The sequence below is a fragment of the Clupea harengus genome, chromosome 22 (assembly GCF_900700415.2).
Source record: "Clupea harengus chromosome 22, Ch_v2.0.2, whole genome shotgun sequence".
Taxonomy (NCBI): domain Eukaryota; kingdom Metazoa; phylum Chordata; class Actinopteri; order Clupeiformes; family Clupeidae; genus Clupea; species Clupea harengus.
The window spans coordinates 24300875-24319573 of NC_045173.1; the positions used below are offsets into that span (position 1 = coordinate 24300875).

Genomic DNA, 18699 nt, shown 5'->3' on the forward strand with positions numbered 1-18699 from the left:
GTTGGTCTTTGAGGTTCCTGATGGCACTTGCCTGAAGCCAAAGGCACACACACACACACACACACACACACACACACACACACACACACACACAACACACACACACACACACACACCACACACACACACACACACACACACACATACGGGTCCAGGCCAGACACGGCACCAGGCCCATCCATCAAAACCTAGACAGCTGAAGGAGCGGGAGCTGTCAGGGACACTTCCCAACGTGAGTCACACACACAATGATAGACAGGATGGGGTCAAGGGGAACGCACACACACACACACTTTTACACACTCACACATTCACACACACACACACACACACACACTTTTACACACTCTCACACACACACACACACACACACACACACACACAGACACACACACACACTTTTACACACTCACACATTCACACACATACGCAGGCTCATATCCACACACACCCACCCACACACATACATGCTGCAGAGATCACTTTAAAAAATGCATGGAGAATTCACATTCTCATTATCATTCACCAGTGCTTGCCATCTCAGGCCTCCGAGCCTGGACACTGCACAAGAATAACAGCATTTGTGTGGGCCAAGGCCAGCTCCAACCCCAAACCTCCTGCACAGAGGGGCTCACAGAGAACTGAGCATCACACAAACACAACAACAACAACAACAACACACCCAAAACAACAACAACACAACAGAGAACGAGAGCCTCATGGGATTCAAATGGAATCCTTCTGAAACAACAACAACAACAACAACAAAATGGCAGTAATAACCCAGAGTCCTCCATTCTGTGGCCGTAAGTGGAGGAGGATAAGCTCAGTGGCTCGCCTATGATGGAGGAGAAGGAGAGAGGAGAGAGGAAAAGAAGAGTGTGGAATAGAGGAGCAGAGCGAGGAAGAAGGGAGGAAGAGGAAGAGGCAAAGGGAGGGGGCGGGGGGAAGGCCGACAGCTTTTGGCGAGAAACACTAACTTTGCTGCCTATGCATTTCATGGACATACGAAATATGCAAATGACAAATCTGCCAGAAATCAAAGGGCACCTTTCCTGGACTCTCTCTCCCTCCACCTACCCCCCCGCCCCTTCTCTGTCTCTCAGTCCATCCCTCTCTCTCCTCCCTCTCTATCCCTGTCTCCTCAGACAGCTGATGTTCTCTCCTTTCAGAAGGGGATCGTGACAGGAATCAGCGTACGCGCCTCCCATCAAAAGCAGCAGCCGCCCCAGAGAAAAGGCAGGGGGATGAATATTCATACAGAGGCTATTGTCTCACAGAAAAGAAGAGGAAGAGAAAACACACACACACACACACACACACACACAGCAGAGCACAACACACACACACACACACACACACACACACACACACACACACACCACACACCACACACACACAGCAGAGCACAACACACTGAATCTGAATATGATGATGAGGCCCACACCTGCTCGTAATTATGACGGGACTGAGATAAACATGCAAGCTTTTTCTAATTAGACACATAGACAAGTACACACACACACACACACACACACACACACACACACAGAAAAGCCTAACATAGTTGCACACAGGGACACACACACAAATACACACTGGTAGAAGCACACACACTGACATATAGACAAACACAAAGGTCACAAAACCGGACAGCTCAAGATGTGATAAAGTCCTCCACTCCGAGGCTTGGCTTCCTCACACTTAAGCTAGCAGCCCTCGTATGTAACTTAGCACAAGATTTGAGTTTTTTTTTTGTTATTGACTGAGTGGAAAAGAAAAAAAAATCCTGAGTGGTAACCCAGAGCTGGTGCTTTTTTCTGTTGTTGTTGTTGTTTTCGTACGGTTCAGTTTCAAATCCCCATCTGTCTTGGCCATTACCTGTAAACAGCATTAAAACAGTTCAATGGGAGCACTGTCTCCTCCACAGCCCGGGTCTAAAGTCACTGCTCACTTTATCTGAACTAATTCACAGAACTTCATTTGCTCTCCATTCAAATGGACGCAATAGCTTCGCTTGTTGGGCCCAGACTCATTTGTCTTCGCAAATGAAGCCCAAAGTGGATTAAGCTGTCCAACCTTTTCTCAATATCACTCATGAAAGCACTTATTTGCTTTTGATTGGAAGAGAGAGAGAGGAAGAGTGAGACTGTGTGTGTGTGTGTGTGTGTGTGTGTGTGTGTGTGTGTGTGTGTGTGTGAGTGTGTGATTTCTGGAAGGGAAAGAAGCACAGACTTCTGAAAACGGAGAGCCGCACTGCCCAGAACGCAGCCTTCCCAGCATGCCGTGCCCGTGCGGCGCCCTGGTGAGGCGTGACTTCCACCTCCGCTCTGCAGCAGATGAGCAGCGTGGGTACAGCTCGCACAAAAAGAGAAGAAAAAAAAAACACAAAGACAAAGGGAGAGAAGAGAAATAAAAGATCAAATCCGCTTGCCACATCTCCCCCCATTCAAATTTAAACCACGGTCGATTGTGACGCCACCGAACCTTTCGCTCTCACCGGTTTCCGGGCATGCCCTGCTCGCCTGCAGCTGTCAAAACTTTGACGTCTTAATCAATCTCGGCCATGACCCCAGGGGGAGGCGGGGTAAAGCCGGGGTGCACCTCTGACCCCGTCCTGTGTTCCTCACCTCGAACCCCTCGCACCCCCGCCCTGCTCCCCGACACCCCAACAATTGGGACTAGGCTCCCTTTGACGACTCACGGGCCATGAGGCTTGTAGCCCTCCTGGCTTGTCAATAGGCCTTTCACTCAGGGGCCTCCAGGATACCCCATTGAACGAATCTGCAACCCCCCCCCATAAAACCTCACACCCCCACCCTCAGGAGGAGCTCCATATTGGAGCTGAACCCCTTTGCTCACCTCCTCCTCTCTCTGTGGCCTTGTCTGCACACTTGGCCCTTGCTAAACAGACAGTGAGCCCCCCTGTGTGAATGGGCAGGCTGGAAGAGAGAGAGACGGAGGGCACCTTTTGAACCCTTGTGTGCCTGCGAAAAGATGAGACTATCCCCAGGGAAAACGTGTGATGAGTTAATCTGCTGTGAAGGCCTGAGAGGGAGGAATAGTGAGAGAGAGAGAGAGAGAGAGAGAGAGAGGGAGGAAGAGTGAGAGAGAGAGAGAGGGAGGAAGAGTGAGAGAGAGAGAGAGAGAGAGAGAGAGGGGGAAGAGTGAGAGGGATAGAGAGAGAGATAGAGAGAGAGAGAGAGAGAGGATGAAAAAAGAAGAGAGAGGGAGAGGGGCCTGTTCTGGTGCAGCACCAACATCCCTCATAAGATGTGCTAAACAGGACACTGAGAGCCCTTGAGGTAAACGTCTACCATAAGGCTTGCCACAAAGACGCACCATGGTAAGTGGAGCCCGTAACACCTCCAAGCCAAATGTTAATTGCAGAGGCTCTAGAAGGCTCTAGAAGGAAACATATACGAGGTGTTGTGGAGAGAACACGAGGCCCATTTGGGCTGAGAGAGCTAACAAAGCGCTCTACAAAATGGCGACTGTCTTTTTGTTCTCCCTTTAGTAAACAAGAAGGTAAGCAACAGGAGGAACAAACTGTTGTCTGGCACTGCAGCAACATTGCACTCTTTACAAAATGCTTATTAACAAAAAGTCCAAATAGTTCATCTGAGAGATTGCCAAAAAAAGGTCACAAAACTTTTATCAAATGAGGATGAAGTTCTCTTACCCTGGGCCAAAATCAACGCTCTAACATTCACAGTTCTTGCCTGGATTTGCTGGACACTGGCCAGAGATTAAAAAGAAACCATAACCTCCGCTGTACAGAGCACGTACTAGCAAATCACGTCTCATTCCTGTGCTGTTCGAAAGACACTTTAAACAGCTCCTTATCTGCCCTGCGTGTTAAAATACCACATTTATTGAGACACGCTGTGTTATCTCCAACAAGGGTTAAGCTGACTCGAGTCGAGCTCTCTCTCCCACGTATAACTCAGGCTCTCTCTCCCACGTATAACTCAGGCTCTCTCTCCCACGTAAAACTCAGGCTCTCTCTCCCACGTAAAACTCAGGCTCTCTCTCTCTCCTTGCTGCAATGTGCAACTAATGAGGGGGGCAGAGAGAGAGGAAGTTGGTGCATGCCACCCTTGCCTCGCCTATAAAAGCCCCCCTTGGCCTGAGAGAAAAATGGTGGAAGAGCACCCCGAGACAGGCCCCCTTCTCTTCTCTGTCTCTGGCTTTCTCTCGCCACTACTTCCATCGCCTCCCACCCGGCGGCCTGCACAGACCCACACAAGAATACACAAAGTGGGACCGCCTGCCGAGAGGACCAGTGCAACCCCCCCCCCCCACACAACACACACAGACACATACACCCCAACACCCCCTCTCGCCAGCCCGCACGACCCCTAAATTACAGCCTGTATTTGTCATGCAATTAGCCTGCCCAGATAGCCACCATAAATAAAGCAGAGAGGAGCAGCGGAGAGCGGAGAGGGGAGGGGGCCGTTCATCACACAGCCAAAGCTCTGACCCTCTTCTGGACCAGTCGGGTTTTTACGAGGGGGACGGAGAGAAGAGGGGGAAAAGAAAGAGAAGAAGGAGAGGAGGAGAGGAAGGGGGTAAGGGGTAAGGGGAAGCTATTTAAAACTGTCTGGGGCTGTACTAAACATCCCCCCTCCCTGGCACCTCCCCTTACCCCTTACCCCTACCCCTGCAAGCGTTCTTCATTCTGCACGGTGACCCCTGCATCACCCTAAAACTAGACCAACTCTCCATAACCAACGAGCCCTGCTCATAGACATTGAGTATCGGGGTACACCGAGCTATGAGCAAGAGAGAGAGAGACGACGAGTGTTTTTCCAGAGAAAGATCATCTTTCAGACTCTCAACAAACTCTCTCTCTGTCTTTCTCGCTCTCTCTCTCTGTGTCTTTCGTTTCTTCGTTTTTTGGTTTACTCTGTAACAAGCCCCTCGTCTCCAGAGAGAAGGAGAGAAAGCGGGAGCTTAAAACTCATGATCTAATTACAGAGGATTCCGCCCGACACAAAACATGCGGCTGTTGCTCAAACAGAAAATAATTAGTGCAAATATTTTTTTTTTCACATACAGCTCCTCAGGGGGAGGTGTTTCTGATTTCAAACAGAGAGATCCATAATCACAGCCAGTGTGCCCCTAACTAGAAACACTGCCTCTTAATCCAGGGCTGCCAGGAAGTCCCCAGCTGTTCCTGTCTGTCTCACTTTAAACCATAATTGTTTCTGGGTAAGGAAATATAATGAAGCTGGGGTTTAAAAAAAGATATGTTTTCATTTTTGTTTATTTTTCTTTTTCTCCCGTCTTTTTCTCTCAATTGTATGCTGGTGGGTGATCATTACTGTGTTTAGGATGCCATGAATTACAAAAGCAGTTTGCGGGGCCTGAGAGAGCTCCTCCTTATTTTAAAGGAGGGGAGGGGAGGGGAGGGGGGGTGTGATGGACTTCCTGCAACACAAAGGTAGTTCTTCTTTGCTGAAAGCAAGTGTGAGGAGATTTTAAAAAAGGCCAGAGGGATAAGTGACCTAAAGAACCTTGAAGAACCCAGAAGTACATTTTTCTTTTTTTCATATTTATCCTATCCTAAATTCAGTGTGAGCAGCCAGCACTGAGGTAGAATAAGTGAATATCAGGGCCTTACCTTGGCAAGCTCCTGCTCTCTCCTCGAACCCTGGGTTGCACAGGCAGTTTCCAATGGGCACCAGCCACTCTCCATCAGCCCCGCAGTACATCTTGGGCACCTCGCGTTCCTCTGAGTTGTCCACGCAGGAGCCGCGCACCTCCACTAGCGAGGAGGTGTCTGCGCCCGTGGTGGTGTCTGGGAACTGGGCCAGGTTGCGCACAGTGAGCGGGCACTTCTTGTAGAAGATCCGCACAGACACTAGGGCGATGCAGGCACCCACGTCCTGGAAGGCCAGATAGAAGCCCTTCCGGGTCAGCACCCCGACGTCCCTGACCTCGGTGTTGAGCTTCATGATGCGGTCCCCGATATCCACCTGTGTGAAGCTCTCGTCGGCGGCGATGGTGTCGATCTTGGAGAACTGGTTCTCACGGATGTAGCGCTCCTTGTCGTTGTTGGACTCGTAGTAGTAGAGGTTGAAGGTCTCCTTGCAGGTTCCCATGACGCCGGGCAGGCTGTTGCAGTCACGCAGCGTGAACTTGATCTCGATGTAGACCCGCTGGGCCCCACCGCGCGGGATCCAGTCTGTCCGAAGCCAGTTGTTCTGGTTGGGCTCCATCACGTTGCACACTTGGTAGGTCCGTATGGGGATGTTTTTCTCGTCCATGATGCTCACTTCTTCCCACTGCCAAACATAATAATGCGATTATGAAACGGCTGTTTCTTTTTTCTTTTTTTTTCATCTCAGCAGGTGGCAAACTCTAGTTTTGCATTCCAGCTGAGTTTGATTGAAAACATGCTTGCCAAGGGGTTTGATTACTTTGAGATAATGAGACACAACTGCAATATGTAACACCTGTCTTTTTGTTAGAGAGGTATGGAAATCTGCTGAGAATTGTTATTGAAATATCTGACGCCATTCTCTATGGCTACCTCAATGAACAGTGTTTACATCAAAACCCTCTTGAATGCAGAAGCCTTTTAAAGTGTCTATTCTGGCCGCATAAATCTTGTTTCAGCAGTGCATCAATGGATAATAAGACTCCTTTCGGGAGTCGAAAGAAGTCTGAATAAATATTTCATAGTCCTTTCAAATTCGTGTGTTTAAATGTTTAAAAATATTGTATTAGTAAGACAGAACGGACTGTCGCTGTCAATCAACATAGTGGTAGCACGGAGGAGTGGAATTACCTTTTCAAAAAGATCTGTCCAGTAACAAGGCCTCTAATTAATATTGCACTGTTGAGCCTAAAATAGTGACCGCGTGGTTCGTATGTGATTATTACAGTCTTTGGCTTGTGAGGGAGGGTTCTGCCTTTTGGAAACAATAACGACTGGGCACAGGCTCCCTCATCAATGTCAGTTTCCCCTCGACGAGATTACTTGCCTATTAGCAAGATGTAATAACTTGCAGCTCCAAGAGTTTCTTACTTCCTGCTGGTGAGAGCTAAAAGATGAGATGTGTAAAATTCACCGGTGTTTTGAAAAGGGCTGTCATGATCTATGACGCTCTCCTTTATTCTCTCAGTCTTTGTAAGTCGACAGAAAACCCAGCTGCCACGGCGATAGAGCTGTACACTTCCCCCGACTGCGAGAAGAAGGGGGGTATTCGCAATCAAAGCCTGAATACGGGCTTGACGGCTCTGCCAGGACCCTGTCAATCACCCGGTTGGGTGAGATAAAGCGACCGGGAAGAACGCTCTTAACCAAGAAATGCCAAGTTCACGATTAAGAACGTCGAACACAGCCACATGCGAGATGAGGGCACGCAAAAAAAAGAGATTTTAAAAAACGTGTACCCTAGATATTCTGCAGAAAGGCAGCTCGTGCAGTGTACGTTAAGCAAGTCTGTAGGCTAATAACTGAGTCGGAACAAGTGTCTTAAACCTGAAACGCACAACTAAAAGGTAGGCCTTGAGCACCTGTAAACTCATTTCACAACAGCATTTTATTACAGCATTATAAAATTACACTAATTAATGCTACGGCAATACTAGTAGCAATTTGTTGATACATTGGTGTTGCTCAACGGAAAGGTAAAGTGTTATAACTCTTTGTTTAACACTTGCGATTTACTTAACGTTATGGGCTGCAGTTGTATACTGTATGTACATGTCAGCACGAGGGAAATGCTAGTGGCCTATGCTTAAAATGTGCGTTCCAAAATGGCAGACATTTTAGAGTTTAAAGACGCTTCTGTAGGCAACCGAGCGTACTTACAAAGCATCCCTGGTTCGTCGTCTCCTGAATCAATTCGGTCAAATTCGGTGGTTGGAATTTATTTATAATTATTTAATTATTTCGTTAAATTCTTTCCAGACCGATGCGTCATTCAACAATTCAGCCTCATACTCGAACTTGTGCAAGTGTGAGATGTTGCCTATACAATAACTCATGCCGCCGCCTATGAATTCCGTAGAAACGTTTAGATTATGACTGAACACAACTTCACTCGTTGTTAGACTTAATGGCCTTTGCAAGAGACTAAAGCCTGGTGACCGGGGGGTGTTTCCTATGTTCAGGCTTCGGCTAATTATTTTTAGACTGGTGTCTGAGGGGTAGACTAGCCTAGTGTTTTCCTAACTCCGTGTCTACAATCAGGCTTTTTTGGGGGTCCATTCACATCCCTTCTCCGCAGTACAGTTTGCATTATTACTTACCCCTCCTTCTGTTGGACTGGCAACCCATTTTAATTCGCCTTGCACTGTTTTTGAGTCCAATAATGTAACTGAAAACAGAAAACAGAAGACAAACAGGTATCAGAACAAGATGATGCATGAATCCGTTAAACATTAGCAATTCCATTGGGGCCGTACCGTACACACCTAGGCCTACACTCCCGTTCCCGGCCACCTACGCTCGTCTAAATTATGCGCATTGCTTTTGCTGATGGATAAAAATGAATCGTTGTACATCCAGACCAGCACAAGTGTTCACTAATCTCACTCTCACAGCCCTACCTTGCCTTGAACCACAGACGTTTGCCTGAACATTATATGCCCTTATTTTATTAGTTCTAAATCGTTGGAACACAATGAGGATAACAGACATTGCTTATAATATATTGCAAGACCTGTAACCATTAGGTTATTATTATCAAACACACCATATCCATGTAAGGCCGATTGGAAGAGAGAAAAATCATTTGCATAGGTGAGCTGACGTTTTCAGCATCAAAGTATAGCCAGGGAGGTATTATGTGACGTTTTCATTGTAATCTAAAACTAATAAGTCATTTAGAGAACAATGATGGTGAGAGGAATGTAAAAAAAAGCCGTGGACATATTTTTCAGCCTAATTCTCAAGTCATCGACTACCTCTTAAGTGTCCATTTGGACAATCTGACAGTGTTGTAACCTACGTAAGCTTGCACCAAATTATTATTTAGATAGGTTACATAGTAGGATACTATTTCTAGATCTGAACATTGGAAACCTTTCAATGTACACACAATGGAAATCTCACAGTGTTCAAAGTACCCTACCATATTCAGACCCGAAATTTTGCGGAGCCAAACGATTTTTTTTTTTAACACAGTGGAGATCAGAATATCGCCAATGAACTGGGCCTATATTTTTACATTTTAACGATTTAAATACACTCTTAACCAATTTCTCAACATGTCAGTTTTGACTCTGTACAACACATTAGTGCGTTTGCTAAATCAGACAAACAGACGAACCACGGCAAATTTTTCAAAGGCACACTCTCTGTCAGCTTTTAAAAGCTGATTATATGAACCTCCGACAAGGGATTTTTGTCGGTGGTTGAGGTGAAATTAATTGTGAAAATTCCATCATTGTGATTTCCAAAGCAGTTAAAAGGAAATGTATGAGCTTTTCAAACTTTCGGAATTTCGAGGGCTGCAGTTTCCCACAAACGATGCGACGTTTGGAGTTCGGAGCATCGCGCAAGCTCAGCTTATGTTGCAGCGAGCAATCACGGTCATATTCACATACAATCAATCAATCCATCTTTCGAAAAAATATCCAAGGAAAGACGACAACCAACTGCTGCCGAGGAGCTTAGATGGAGCTCTAGGTGTAGACCAGGTAACGATACCATGTAAGCAGTCCCACGAAGTAGCCCAACAAAATCAAGTCCAAAAAGGTTGTCTGTTCTCCCGCGACCATTAACGTTACCTACCTTCATTTGGGGGATAGATCCGTGTGCTCGAAACTATCGTAGAAATCCAAACCAGAGTCCAAGTTGTGCGCACGATTGCAGCCATTTGTGTCGTTTGTGTGTGTGTCTTCTCGGCTCCGCGGACGGACCGAAGTTGCTCTATCCCTGTGGAATAAGTGTTTGAGACTAATGCATAGCGCTCGCTCAACACTGCCAAGGGGCGGTTCTTCTCAGACTGACGCGACTGCCACAGTCACGTCGAGACGCCTAAAGTCAACAGACACCTTCCGTCCCAGTCCCACTCGCAGAAAATCAAGCTATGTCAAATCGATTGGGACGATAATAGGCCTATGTGAGATATACAAGGCGAATTTTAAGTTTCTGGCAGTGTTGTCTAAAAGGAAATGGTCAAAGGCGCTTGTTTCCGAATAACCTTGTCTATCATAGCCTATAGGGTACTTTAGTTTGTGATTGATGGATAGGCTGCCTTACTTCTCTTTCTTACTAACTCACTCTGTGCATGTATGTGTAAGTGTGTATGTGTAGGCTAGCGAGGACATTCAACAAACATTAAAATATTTATCACATGCAAGGGAACAGTGCGCGATGATCCATATCTTTAGCGAGCAGAATTCTGAATAGCTCGCTGCAATGTGACAAGAAGTCCAAGTGCGCCGTCTACCGTTTATTGAAGGAAGATTCTTTAGTGTAATCTAACCGAAAACAAGACAAAAAAATGGATTCCTCTTCAAAACGAACATAGACCTACTCCGCATTTCATCACTGGTGATTAGCTTACTGATTTTCGTTTTTTTTCCCTTTTTGTTTAATGTTAAAATCCGATATCGTGTCATCGGTGAGGAGTGTGTTGAAATCTCTAAGAATACCACATTTCTTGGCAAACATAAATGCAGGATTCTCTTAAGTTTAATGTCTATCCACCAACTATGACGTTGTCAGTTTGATAAGAGGATATTTGCATTGTAATTAGAAGCGAAACATGCCCCCCCAACGGAGGCTGAGAGAACAGGAGACGTTACTTCTCCAGCATTTCATTATGACAGAAAACGCCCGTGCAGAAGGTCTGAGATTTCAACCATGACGCCCGGTGTTTTTTCTGGCCGTCAGTCCAGAGTTTACGGCAGTCACCTGGCGAGGACCACCACAGTAGCCTCGCTGACACAATGATTCCAGTAGCACAGTAGATGTGTATTGGAGAGAGACGGTGATGGATTTGTACACAGCCGGGGGCCGCAGTCAGCGGATTACTTATCTCTTTTGTTAGGAGTCCGAGTGGACCACGCTGTAGAGTTATCAACTCTACCACTTAAGTCCTGGAACGCATATTTCTGGAACAAGAGTTTTTAAAATGCACTCATGAATACAAATTGTAATTACTACAGTAAGAGAGGAATAATTATGTTGTTAATAACATAAGGGTTTAATAAATAATGGGGTCGCATTTCAGGAGGTGAGAGGCCAAAACTTTATTAATTTGTTTCACAATTACAGTTTGTGTGTGTGTCTCATGATGTTACTGTTGACGATAGCCACTAGCACTGCAAAACGTTTTCTGCTGATGAGTTAGGTGTTTAAAAGTTGGAAACATGTGATTCATCAAACACCACATTATACTGATTACACCCCCCATAAACACTTTACCAATGATCTAACAGAGAAGTTAACTAAAATCCACTTAATACACTGAATGTACACAGCACAATTGACTCAAGAACACAAACTCCATATATCGGCAGTATTTTGTCAAGAAGAACCGACTCCTTGTTTAGAGTTTTGGGCCCCCGAGCAGCAGGAAGGGGCTCGCTGGGATCTTTACATTAATGGTATTAGCCAGAGGAGCAGGTGACGTTTTTTAAGACTGGTCTCCAGGGCCGTGATCTCGGGGCTTTGTGGCGGTGGCGTTGCTCCGGCGAAACCATCTCGCCCGGCATAATGAACCCGGGCGGAGCATCTGGCGTTTGGAGCCAACGGCCCTAACATCGATTGTCACTCAACACTGATGGAGAGAATGGCGTTTTATTCCCCCCCGATGTGCACGGAAGACTGCGCATTCATAAAGGCCCAATTAGCCCTCGAAAGAGGCGGTGGTTTCGCTTTCGGCAACATTCGACCAATCCGGTTGCACCGCAGCCCGGCGAGGACCTATTGATCGACGGTGCCATTGGGCAGGAACGCGCCACAGGGCGGCACTGACACAGCGGGGCACAGCACAGTGTCGGGGGGGCCGTTGTCTTTGGTCATTTGTGTCAGTTTTTTTTTGATTGATTACCTTCGGATCATTTTCCATTCTCCGCCTGGCTTCGCAGGTCCCCCTCGTGAATGAATCCCCAAGCGGCTCCCCCTCACGCCAGTTTTGTTCTGCGGAGCCCCAGATGGCATCTGCCCACACATCTGTATTGTAAGACTCTAACACAGACCCTTCAGTGTTGGTGAGCGTGCACCCTACACAACCCCCCCCCCCCCCCCCCCCCCACACACACACACACGCTCACCCCCTCCGCAGGGATGGTGGGAGAACCTTTAATTGCCAACTCCTATAGAAAAGGAGGTTTTCTTCCTCCACCTCCACACAACCCCCCTGCCACCCCTACCCCCGCCACACCCTCCCTCCCCCTCTCCACAGCTAACCCCTGGGCCTCCCAAATTTGGGCCTGGCGTGGACGCATTAGTTTGCAAAACTACCTGCAAAATGCCCCAAATCCCTAGTTTGATGGTAATTCTGAACATGTGAGGGAGAAACGGCATTACTCGAGGCTTGAGAAATATTTGGGGCTTTTTGTATCACAGCCGAGCTGCTCTTTTTTGTTTTTTGAACAAAGTCACTGAGGCAACTGACGGTGTGTGGGTGTCTGTGATGGAAGAACAAAGGAGATGAAGACAGGGTCTGCCAGCAGAGATCCTGCTGGGGGCTACAACCATTCCTAAACTGAAAAGCGGCAACACAGGAGAAAAACAGAAAGAGAAAGAAGAAGAAGATATATCCTCTTTTTTTTCTTTAGGTATAAATGAAGACTGACTGTAACATGCACGAAACAAGCCAGTGCTCAGTCTGATGTATTTCATTTAGCGTGTTTAGTTTTGTTTTCTGTGCACGTTAATGGGCCCTGAAAGTGGATCGGGGAAAATCTCGCCTTTGTTCTGCGACCGCCATCAGCAACTTTGAATACAGCGAATCCCTCTGCGCTTAAGTAAGGCAGTGAGTGAGACATGAAATGACAGGCTCTCAATGCCGATCCCACCATTACACAACAATGAGCGCTCGAGGAGTATTGAGAGCAGCCTCTTCTTCACAGGGATTCACAGGCTCTATCTCTCAAAAAGGTCTTAGGGTTTTTAGTTATTTATTTATTTAGTTATATATTTTACACTTGTCGATGAGTGCAACACACTCACCGATCCTCTCCAAAGCGAGTATCTTTTTGTACATTCGAGTTGAGATGACACAGTCTTCACTGCATGGCCTGTGGTGTTGTATAAAAAGACTCCCCTAAGGCAAGCTTTTGAGGTTGCCCAGTCTGCCTCCGCACATTTCCACACCTTAGGCAAGAACAAAAATCAATGACCTGTGGAGTAGGCGGCGTGGCAGATCTTTATCAGAGTACATACACCCCACGTATGGGGCCATCATCGGGGCCTGGTGCGGTCCCCTGGCACATACTCACGCAGATGGCCGAGGCTGGTCCACAGCCTCTCCCTTTTGTCTTTGCTGCTTGGATGGTTGCTTGGCTGGTGGCAGTTTATTGGCTTTATTGGGGGTAAAGTATTTCTGTATTGTTTGAGGTTTGGGGAGGAGGGGGTGTGTGTGGGCGACTCTTGAGGGCGCTCTGTGCAGATGAGCAGTGCGTCAATAACTGGGAAGATTCCATAGAAGATGCATCGAGGACCAACACAAATAGCTCAAAGAAAGAGAGAGAGAGAGAGAGAGACTTCAGAAGATAAGAACAATAAAGCGCTAAGAAATCTTCCTCAGGAAGACATGCAGACCCTGAGCATTCCATCTTTCAAGATGCATTTGCAACATGGATTTAACTCAAGGACTAAGTTAGTCACCTTGGAGAACCAGGTATGAAAATAGTGATGAAATCGACAACAACAAACATAAGATATTAAAGATGACTCAAGAAGAGAGGTGTGAATCACACACAGGGGAAAAGGCAACGTAACTGTTTTGATGCCTTGAAATAAAGCGTGTTTTCAATGTATGCTTGCTCTCGGGGTTCAGGCCATGGGTTCTGGAAAGTACCCCGAGACTGTATTCATCATTAACATCACACAAGAACAAGACAAAAGAAAGACGAAGTGTTGAAATCAACCACAAACAGGCTACATAGAGGATAGAATGGATAACCCAAGAAGAGAGGTAAGATACCTGAATATATTGAAATCACGATTTAATTCAAAGCACAGAAAAGGCATATTACCAGTCTCACATGTGCTTCCTCTAGAAGCAGCCTAGAAGGGGCTTCAGGCTGTTGGTTCTATAAAGCACTCTGGGACAGTGTTCATCATTAATGTCTCCACAGAAATAAATCAAAAACAATTGAGAGTTTGACCGCCCTGCCGTGTTTCCAACCACCTGCCCACAAAAAGGTGTTAGGGGGGGTGTTACGGACTGGTGGCCCCACGGTGCTGAGTGGTGAGTTAACGGCACTGTACCGGCTGTTTGCCGATTGCTCCCCTCCTTCCTAAAGCCTTAACGGCCGTCACTAGCAGACCAGCGCGAGCCACAGCCTGCTGATGATCACCCACAGGGCTTAGATGTGGTCACACCAGGGTGTGTGGTGGTGGTGGTTAAGGGGGTTATGAGGTACAGAGTATCCGGAGAACGTCAAGGAAAGAGAGAGCGAGAGAGAGAATGAAAAAGAAGGTGAGTAGAATCATTAGAATGTTGGAGGCATCGCAGCTACTCCCTAAACACCCTGGCAGCTGTCTCAACCCCACCATACAGCAGCTCTCTTTGTGTGTGTGTGTGTGTTTGGGTGGGTGTGAGAGAGAGTATGTGAGTGTGTGTGTATGTGTGTCAGAGAGAGAGAGAGTATGTGAGTATGTGTGTTTTTCTGTAGGTATGTGTATGTGTACAGTAAGTACAAGTGTTTGTGTTATGTCCAATAGTGCGTGTGTGTGTGTGTGTATGTGTTTGGCTATGTGTGAGAAAGGAAAGAAAGAGAGAGAGAGAGATAACATGCCAAGCACGCATCTGGTATAGCTCCCAAGAGATAGAGAGAAAGACTGAAAGAGTGACCACGACATAAAGACAGAGAAGAAGAAACAAGACAAGGAGTGAGTGAAAAAGGGAGAGAGAGAGAGCTGGCAGTAGCAGGTGAGGATTGTCAATGGTTGTAGGCTTATGGCCCCACTTTTCTGAGGGACAGAGAGAGAACAAAAGTCAGAGAGAGGTGGAGTGAGAGAGCGATACTTGGCAGTAGAGGGAGGTGAGGTTTGTCATGCGTGTGGAAAGTGGCAGCAGGTGCTGTCACAGGGGGCAGGGAGAGGACGAGCCTCTGTTGTTTCATCTGTTTAGTCACTCCTGTGCCAACGGGCCAACTACCCTCAGATGATGCTCACAAACGACCGCAGTCTCTCTCTCTCTCACACAAACACACACATGCCAGAAATAAACAAAAAGAGGACAAAAAGTACACAGCGTCTGGCCGTTAGGCACACAGACACACAAAACACACACACATTCCTCTGTGTACACACCTGCAAACACACACACACACTTCATACAAACGCAAACTTTTCTATAGCCCCTCCACAGAGACACACACACACACACACCTACACACACTTGTAAACACACACACACACGCAAACCCAGCAGGTAGCAGACAGGTATGTTGGCTCTGACCACAGACCAATAAATCATCGGGAGTCACTGGGCGATCGTGTGGGTGCAGTCAACCTCCCCCCCACCAGGAACACCAGCCCCCCCCCTGATTAGTTATGTAAATATCACCTCACGTCACGTCATGTCACCTCCACCAACACGCAGCGCGAGGAATTCTGTGCACGTCGCAGCCTTCCATCTGTTCAACTTGGCATATTGATTTTTAACAAGGGGTGCTGGAACAGAGTAGAACTCTTTAAACCCCCTCTCCCAAACACACACACGAACATACACACACCTACATGCATACATTCATATACACAGACACGCACACACACACACACACACACACACACACACACACACACACACACACACACACACACACACACACACACACACACACACACACACACACAGGAGCTTCTAAACTGCAGTGTCTCTGCCTTATGCCTCTCTCCTGGCATTTAAACAGAAACTATTAGGTCTCCTCTCCGCAGCATTTGTTTGAGCTGAATAAACACCGAAGCGGTCACAGTCTTCACTGCATGGCCTGTGGCGTTGTATAAAAAGACTCCCCTAAGGCAAGCTACATGGAGCCTGTGGGGTCTCCGAAGCTAACTCAGAGGAGAAGCGTATTACTTTGTGGAGAGCAGAGCAAGCTGAAGCAGAGCGTACCTGAGCAAGCTGGCTAAGCCAGTCTGGAAGTCGCGGTTCTAACCCTTTTTTTAATTAGGAGTGTAAAGTGAGCTGTGTTTACGGCAGTAACAGGGACATGACAGGATTATTAGCACGGGAGCCCATCAGATCACACAAGCCTCTTATTGGCTTCAGAGGGAGAACTGCAGAGAACAAAAAAGGCATTAATGGATAATGAGAGAGAGGAGAGATGGAAAGAGAGAGGGAGGGAGGGGAGGATAGGGAGAACAAGTAGTGTTTTTCCAATGAAGGCATGGGCATATGTCTACATGTACTTGCTTGCATGTTTATGGGTTAGGAGAGATTGTTAGAGAAAATGAATGTGTGTTTTGTGAGTGTGAATTTGAACTAAATAATATACTCTATGCCATAAAGCCCACTAGTGACGCAGTGTCTGTGTATGTGCCGGAGGAAGGTTGTTGGTATGTGTGTGTGTGTGAATATTCTTATGTGTGTGAGTGTGTGTGTGTGTGTGAGTCTGTACATGTGTGTTTTCACGTGTTTGTGAGTAGATTCCTGGCACACTCCCGATAACCGTGCCCTGCGAGTGGTGGTCTTGGTCGTGTCCGACTGTCACCAGCGGGAGAGGGACCGCATCACGGGGTCACCCCCTGACCCCCAGAGCTCCTTCTCAGGCCCTGGGAGCCGAGGCAAGCCCCCTGCTTTCAGCGCACTGACCCGCGGGGCCCCCGGACGAAGATGGGCCCCTCTGAACGCACAGAGATAAGGGCCCTATCTAAAAATACCACTCACCAGCTTCCCCTGAGCCACTGCCTCAGACAGTCATGAGCCAAAAATGTGCCCCCCACCCCCCACACACACTCCCAAAGAGCTGATTACTATTCTATTTTATATTGAGCACGGTCCTCATGGACCAGCCAATGTGAGTGACAAATCTCCCATAAGCCCCTGCTCACTCCACCCTGATGCTTGTCTCAGAGAAGCGATTTGTGTTGAAGGAAAGAATGTGGCCCTTACTCTCTCTCTCCCTTTCTCTCTATCTCTCTTGCATTCGTTTCTATCTATCTCTTCTTACTTCGCTCTCTCTCTCTCTTCCTAACTTTCTGTTTCACCCCCTTTTGTTCTTTCTTTCTTCTTTTTTTTCCATACCCCGCTCTCTCTTGCTTTCTCTCTCTCTCTTTTCGTCTATCGCTTTGTCCTCCTGTTTCACTCTGTCCCCCTTTCTCCTTCTCCATCTTTGTGCCTTTCCTTAAAAATACCTCTCTTTCTCCTTTTCTACCTTATCTTCTCTCTCTCTCTCTCTCTTTGCCTCTCCTTCTCTGTTCTTAAAGTTCAGTTTCCATTTAATTGCCATAATGTCTGTCCTGCTCTCTGCTGCCTGTGCTCCGTGCGCCGCGCTGCGCTGTGTGAAATATGACCCCTGTAACAGAGGCCATTTGTGCTCCTTGCTCACATCCTTACCTCCCTGTCACTCTAATTAGGAGCCATTAGCTACTGCCCATTAAAATTCTTTAGGCCAATTTTCAGCGGACACTTTTCACTCTGAAACTTGTGCTCCTGGCTGAGACGTGCTGGCACAACATTAGGACACGAGAGGGGAGATACGGGCCGAGAGGGTGGACGGACGGCCTACACAGCACGGGAGTCCACCACCAGCCGGATCACTCTCCACGGCGAGAGAAGAGTTAGCGTGGTGAAGGCTATGGCGTTAAAGGTACAGTCCATGATTCTAATCAAATACATTTTTTTGGCGAAATGCAGCAAAACGTTCCTCACCGCCCGCTGGCTGTCTATTGTGTGTGCGTGCTCAAATAAAACGATGGTGTGACACAGTCCTGGCTCAGACCGAGCCATAAGCAACACAGTCGCAGCAGGGAAAGGAGGGGTGTTATTTCGTCGGCTGTTTAGCTCAAATATTAACAACCTTGAGCCAGAATCGCCGAACACATGTTTAGCCAATGAAAATAGTTTCAGGTTTGCTTTGGTGGCAGATAAAAGTGAAATTCATTTTGTTTGGCTGGTTTGGTGAATGCTGATTGGATAGGTTTTTTTTTTCTCTCTCTCTCTCTCTCTCTCTCTATTGATCAGCTATGTAGACAACTTCCAGAAGTGTGTGCAGCTGTGAGTGTTTGCACTCTTTCCCATAGTAAATGCTTTAACATCCTCCCCCCCTTGCCAGAAGACCCCCTTAACACACACACACACACATTTATCTCCACAAGGCGAAGGAATGTACTTTAATACCCATCTGTCTTGGTTGTTTGAGTTGTGTCAATGATGAATGATATTTATCCTGCTCTGGGCCTTGAGGTAACCACAATTTAAGGGGCCATTTATTACGTCAGTGGCCAGCTCAGGCTAGAGATCACCCGCTAACACACACACATACCAGCAGGACGAAGGGGAGCGTGAACAGGAGGTCATAGAGATGTTTATAGAGGGAGAGATATTCCCA

General features: G+C 47.1%; 1 protein-coding gene across 2 annotated transcripts in view; it reads right to left on the reverse strand.

Annotated features, from left to right (window-relative positions):
* The window catches only part of epha4a (eph receptor A4a), a 47320-nt gene extending 36988 nt beyond the window's left edge, over positions 1-10332 (reverse strand). For both annotated transcript variants that reach the window (XM_012816616.3, XM_031559972.2), the window contains exons 1-3: positions 9755-10332; positions 8269-8336; positions 5630-6293 (exon numbers count right to left, since the gene is read on the reverse strand). In XM_012816616.3, the coding sequence (XP_012672070.1) occupies positions 5630-6293; positions 8269-8336; positions 9755-9839 (817 nt within the window). In that variant the 5' untranslated portion in view covers positions 9840-10332. The remainder of the gene's footprint in view (positions 1-5629; positions 6294-8268; positions 8337-9754) is intronic.
* Between the last annotated feature and the right edge of the window lie 8367 nt (positions 10333-18699).